The 6,787-nt window shown below is 39.5% G+C and overlaps 1 protein-coding gene across 1 annotated transcript in view; it reads left to right on the forward strand.

The window, feature by feature from the left end:
• Positions 1–5,901, forward strand: part of LOC139713459 (lysophospholipid acyltransferase 5-like) — a 28,353-nt gene extending 22,452 nt beyond the window's left edge. The window contains exons 8-11 of the mRNA XM_071625186.1: positions 3,335–3,501; positions 4,439–4,586; positions 5,311–5,466; positions 5,797–5,901. Coding sequence (XP_071481287.1) covers positions 3,335–3,501; positions 4,439–4,586; positions 5,311–5,466; positions 5,797–5,901 — 576 coding nt within the window. The remainder of the gene's footprint in view (positions 1–3,334; positions 3,502–4,438; positions 4,587–5,310; positions 5,467–5,796) is intronic.
• Positions 5,902–6,787: the final 886 nt, after the last annotated feature.

Below are 6,787 nucleotides of genomic sequence, written 5' to 3' on the forward strand. Positions count from 1 at the left end.
CTAAATGCTCAGCTACCTAGGTACATTTCATGGTTGCCAGATCCCAATGCAGAGTCAGTTGATGCTTTCACACTAGACTGGGGAAAATTTGCACTCTTTTATGCCTTCCCTCCTTTCTGTTTGGTAGCAAAATGCCTACAGAAAATACAAGAAGACAATGCACATGGCCTGCTTGTGGTACCAAATTGGCCTACACAGGCCTGGTTCCCTCTCTTGACAAGTATGATGAGTGAAGAACCTTTGATCTTGAAAAGAAGCAAATCCTTGCTGACACAACCAGTATCTAAGGCTACCCACCCACTCTGCACTAAACTCGATCTTCTTTGTTGCAGGATTGGCGTTCACAGTTCGAGATAAAGGGACTACAGGACAGGACTGTGGACGTGTTGTGTGCATCTTGGAGACTGTCTACACGCACACAATATGGAACTTACATTAAGAAATGGCAAGAGTATTGCAGACAGGAAACTTTGAACAGTCACTGCACTGCTGTAGAAAGTGTTATAGAATTTTTGAGTTATCTGTTTCATGTACATAAGTTGAGTTACAGTGCTATTAACTGTGCCAGAAGTGCTTTGGCCTCGGTGGTGCTGTTGGAGAACAGCAACTGTACAATTAGTACACATCCCTTGGTGACAAGATTCATGAAAGGTGTATTTCATTTACGAACTCCGCTGCCACGGTACAACCATATCTGGGACGTTAAAATCGTGTTAGATCATCTCCGCAAAATGTCACCAGCCAGTAAGCTATCTTTGTGTGAACTTACTCATAAGCTGTGTATGTTGCTCGCACTCACTTCGGCACAAAGGGCACAGACTTTGTTCTACATTCATATTGATGGCCTGGTTTGGAAGGATAATAGCGTAGAGATTCATGTCAGTGACTTGGTAAAACAGAACAAGACCTCCGACAGAGTAGGGAGTACGACTACAATTGAAGAGTATCCTTCAGAGAAGAGACTCTGTGTGGTACGCTACCTGAAAAAGTACATTGAGCGTACAAAAGTGATGAGGGATACGGAAAGGCACCTGTTCATATGTCATAGGAAACCTCACAAACGAGCCAGTAAGCAAACCATCTCCAGGTGGATAAAGGAGACAATGAGTGCGGCGGGTATCGACACTAGAATTTTCAAACCGCATTCTACAAGGGCTGCAGCAGTCTCTACTGCAAAGACAGCAGATGTGCCCATAGCGGACATTCTGAAACAGGCCGGATGGTCTAATGAGGAAACCTTCAACAGGTTTTATGATAAGCCGTCGATCAGGGCAGGACCTACATGTAGGTTCTCCATGGCGGTACTGGATAATCATTGAAGAGAAAGAGTATTATTGGTGAGCTACTATGTCATTCTTTCACCATACATTGCTTGGTTTTTGCAGAAATGCGACCACTTGCTTCAAAATCTCATATTAACGAACAACGGAGATTACGAAAAATAATAAATAAATTAAACGAGAACTTACCTGTTTGAAGTTTGATTTTTATTATTTGAGTAATAGGAGTGTGAGTTAATATGCCCTCCACTCCCACCCTCAATTCAAACTTCAAGGTAATGTTCTTACTCCGTCAATTTACAGTGTATTTCCAGATTGTGGGATTGTGACAGTGGTCGCATTTCCTCATGGATCAGGCAAATCTCACTTGACCCAGTTGGGTCTTTGGTTCAGTTCTCTCACCTAAGTTGACATTATGTATTAGACGTCGGAAGACAGTCCGATTGCTTAGGTGGAGATTTGCCTGGGCGACGAATATTGACTGCGCATGCGTACGAGTGGGATCTCATATTAACTCACACTCCTATTACTCAAATAATAAAAATCAAACTTCAAACAGGTAAGTTCTCGTTTAATTTATTTATTTTTTGTCTATGTCTTTCGCAAAATACATGTATATCAAAATTTGTCTCTGTTATCTGAGAGTGCACAGAGGCTCTGTACTTATTCATCACAGGGAAACAGCAATTGTTCATTGTACAAAAAGCATTTCTGCAAATTTTCTAACTTTAAAAATTATTTCCAAATTTGTACATTTTCTCTGTTTTTCATATTTGTTTATTTATTTATTTATCTATTTATTTATTTATTTATTTTTCTTTCTTTGTACCTTTCAAATGCGATATCCACATGCTGTTTTGTTCTACTGAGAAAAAAAAAAGAATAGAAGCACGATGTACAGAAACAAGCTTTACGTTGCAATAGAATACCAACAAAATGCTTTAACATGCAGATCTTGATAGACATGTGATGAGGTTTATTTTGATCACAAAATTATCAAAATGTATATGAAACAGAGAAAACTCATTGCGGTTAAGTGAGAAAGTGATAACTGTTGCAAGACAGTGAAAAGATTTATGGAAGAAGAGACCTCCCAGCTTCCTGTGCCCCTTTGTGGGTCAATTGACTCGACACAAAAGTAAATTTTTCTTGATATGAATGAGACTTCATTATTGGCAACTTCATAATGAGTTCTCCAGATTTGATACTTGATTATCAGAAATATGAAAACCAGCCCTTACTAAATATTTGCAGCCAGTTGCTTGATGCTCCTGCTTCTATTAATGTTGTTTCAGTTGATTTCTCGATGTACACTGTAGTAGTTTTGCTTCAGGGAGCAGACAGCATTGCAAAAACAGTTTGTGCTGATGTTCAGTAGGACCAGTGAAAGAACAAGAATTGTCCAAGTTGTAACAGCTTCTGTTTCACACTCAGAGTCAAGCAGGAAATGTGGAGACCAAAATGTGAAGGAAGCACAGAATTTAAGAATTGAAATGAGTTTGTCTATTCAGTTATCATTTTCAGATTAATGTTTAAAGTTAATGCTGGCCCAGTTCCGTTCTAATTAACTTCGGACAGTGCTGAAAATATTTTCGGCAAATAGATTTTAAAAAAAGATTGAGATTCCAAATCTTTTGTTCTGGTACGCTTCTACGCCAAGAGTTCTCAAGGAGTAGCAGATTGTCACAGAATGCACCCTGCATGCTGTTTTAACTCTGATTTCACATTCAAAAGATAACCTGAAATTGCTTGAACAGCCACGTTTCACCTGTTCTTTGAGATACTGTAATGCAACAATTTATCGCACCGGCTTTGGGCATATGTTACTTTTACCGCACACTTAAGGATCAAAATATCTGAACAGTTGATTGGATAGCTGAAAAGTACCATGCAGTAATACTAATCTCATACAACTGACATGATGCCTTTCCAATATGGTCGCTGTATAAACATGTTGTTGAAAACATGATGTTGTTTGGAACATACAATATCAGCCGGACAGTCTTGTTTACCTTGATGTCCTCTGGATTGTGCTTTGTTTGTGTGTTTGTCAGGAGGGTGTATGCATTATGAGTGGACTAGCCTACAGTGGCATGGATGAAATGGGTCAGTCCAAATGGGAAGGTAGTGCCAATGTGAAGATCTACAATCTGGAGACTTCTGTTACATTCCGTGACCTGGTAGCCTCCTACAACACTAACACCAACAAATGGGCTGGCAGGTAGGTCATTTCACAAGGTAATTGACATAAAACTAGTGGGCAGTTTCTGTTGTGTTTGATGTTGTCAGACTCAATAAGTTTTTTAAATAAAATGTACCTGTATATGCCACATGATGTGACCATGTCATTTGCAAAGAAGTAGCAGTTAATTAATCCTTTCAGACTGTAATGTTTAAAGTATATATACCTGTGTCAAGGGTCATGTTCATTTTGTTAACCTTTTGACCAATTCAATGAAACACCTATGTCTCCACATGCCATCAGTCCTGTATGTAAGTCAAATTTTCTTCAGTCTGTTTGCAGGCCCCTGTTGATTAGCACTCACAGAATGATTGCCTGCTCTGTTCAAAGTTGCCTCTTGAGTGGGAAAGCAGGCAAGGGCCAGCGCACGTAGATTCAAAGGGTCCCATGAAAATCAGCTATACTCATATTGCATTCCATTGTCTTGGCTATTTCTTATGTATTTGTTAAAAAAAAAACAACACTTGGGCGTCCAACAAACTATGACCTTGACCTTGAGAACTTACACAAATATTCAAGCATAGCGAACGCATGATTGTATGAAAGAGATGAAAGAAAGAGATTGATTAAGATGCAAGTCCTGTCCTCCCATGCTAATGCATGGTTATTGTGCTATACATATGATATGAGAAATTTCATGTTTGGGACGCATGACATTAAAATGTCCTGTGGCAGGATAAACATTAGTCCAAGTTTTTAGCATTTTGCATCAGGAGATGCGGAAGACTTTTGGCTCAAAAGTCAGTCAGGCCAATTCGGCATGATTTTTCTCTGTTTAGAAATGACCACAGAAAATATGGATTGGGGGTGGGGGTTAATACATTCAAACACACATTCACAGGTATATCTTGTTGACATGAATACAGTGCCACAAACATATAAGATGTTAAATCATATTATGTCTCTCTGTTGCTAGATGCATCTACAAGAGATGTCGTTTCCTTGGTAACCGTCAACTGTCCCAGGTCATTACTCTGATGTTCCTAGCCTTGTGGCATGGGATCTACCCTGGCTACTTTCACTGCTTCATGGGTGAAATGTTCTGCATCAATTTTGAGGAACAGGTATTGCAAATCCTTGTCTGAACATTGTGTTAATAGTCTGTAGTCATTTCTTCATGCATGTATCTTTGTATGTCTTCCATTTAAGACCAGCAGCTTTTTTCTTTCTTTCTTTCTTTTCACAACTGTGTAGTCAGGTCTTAATCATAGGATTAAAGTTTACATTTACAGATGTCAAAATGATGGTAAATGGCCTGGGAAAACTAATTATGTACCAATTTTCATACAAATATTGAACACTTTCTAAATCTTTTTATTGATTGGTTACTTTAGGAATTTTAAATTGAGTTGTAATCTTTGTAAAGTTGTCATAATCGACTTTGTCTTCTGTTTATTCCTTCTTTGGGGCAGGTTTATACAATGTTTTTCAATTTGTACAGATAGCCTTATTTTTTTATTTTTTTTAATTTATTTATTTATTTTTTTTTTTTTTTTGGGGGGGGGGGTTGTTGTTGCAAGAACAAACACTATTCTTCACAAATAATGATAAATTTCATCATTTATGAGACCCTGCACTTATAGTTATCATTGATTGTATGGCATACAGTGAGGGGGCATCACAGGGTGGATGCATCACTTCAGGGAGGCTGCATCAATATCTGTTATCTTGTTTTTAAATGAATGCCACAACTTCCTTTAATATTTTGAATGTGTGCAAATTGTGTATACAGTGTAGTTCCCCCGACTGCATCATTGAGAGCAAAGTTGTCTGTTCTTCAACCCCCAGTGGCAGATGGTGTGGAGAAAGCTGGGTCTGTCTGGACTGTGGTCAAACCCCATTCTTGCCTTCCTTATGTCTGTGTTCTGCAGCGTCTTCATCATGACCAGCTTTGCCTACTCGCTGGTCAGCTTCCAACTGGCACATTTCAGTTTGTTCAGCCAGGTGCAGTATGAAGTGATCCCTTAACTGTCCTTTCCTACACTGATCAAGTGTGTGCAGTGCACAGAGTCACACAAAACCCTGCTTAGATGAATAGATAAATGATATTCAATGAGATATTCATGTCCCACAATCAAACAATTGAATTGGACATGAAATTGCAGTTAATAAAAGAAAGTACAAAGGTGTAAAATGATACATTGATAAATGCTTACAAACACATAAATTGATTAAAGACAGGAAGTGATACACACAAATATGTAAATGTGTAAAACAAAATCCAATTGGGGTAATTTAGTTACGTGTAATTTCCTTTTTATTTCACTGCAACAGGTGTATGCATCCATGTACTATGTTGGACATGTGTGGTTGATAGGATGGGCACTGCTCTTTCCTTTTCTCATCAAACCACTGCTTCGAAAGGAAAAGTCAGCTTAATAGTAAGTTCATTTAACATTTTGTGTTTGCTATGTTGATGCTTTGTATTGATACATCATACAGTGTAATCAATGTAATGTAGAGTGATATATTGCTGGCCTCTGCATGTACCCAGTCACAACCTCCATGTATGTTTGTTTGATAAGATGGTCTATACCTACAATTAAGTACAGTGCAGCCCATGCTTTACAATGTCAGTACATCCGGTCCAATAATCTAGAACCATCAAAGGATAATGAAACCCAAATACAGTGTATATTCTCATGGTCGGACATCCGGTATTTTGCGTGTCACGGGTCATGGATAGCGGTTGGAGTGAAAACAAACCAGTCTTATCAGTCGCGTAAGCCTGGAGTGGTAACGCTGTACACTGTACGTGTCTTCTGCCGGGGCGCCCCGCGAGCATAGCGCTAGCGCAAGCTGTACTACTGTAGCTGTGCGGGCGGCAGGATTAGGCCCTAGGCCTACCCTAAATTAGGCCCCTACCCTAAGTACTACAGTACTAACTTTAGGCCTATAGACCTACTTGGAGTTTCTATGAGGTACTAAGTAAGCGTAGATATCGGGGTAGGGCCTACTCAGAGGTTCTACTGCACATCTGGCCATTTTGTCGGGTCGTTGATCCAGAGTCCTGCAGCATTTCATACGGGCACAGGTCCAGTCCGGCTGCCTTCAACTTGGCAAAATACCGGGACCGATCGACAGGATCCAGATTTTTAGAATATTGCTGGCAAGACGATGCATGTATCTCATGAATGGCACGAATGACAAAATGAATAATGAAAAACAGTCCCCATGGCCATGTGCATGTCGTCTGCGTAGAGTTGCACATAAATTATACGCGTCACACATGCACAGCATGCAGTATGCGCATTATGCAGGCTAG

Source organism: Diadema antillarum, unplaced genomic scaffold (genome assembly GCF_040938485.1).
Source record: "Diadema antillarum isolate AM-2024a unplaced genomic scaffold, OU_Dant_1.0 seq00001975_RagTag, whole genome shotgun sequence".
NCBI classification, from domain to species: Eukaryota; Metazoa; Echinodermata; class Echinoidea; order Diadematoida; family Diadematidae; genus Diadema; species Diadema antillarum.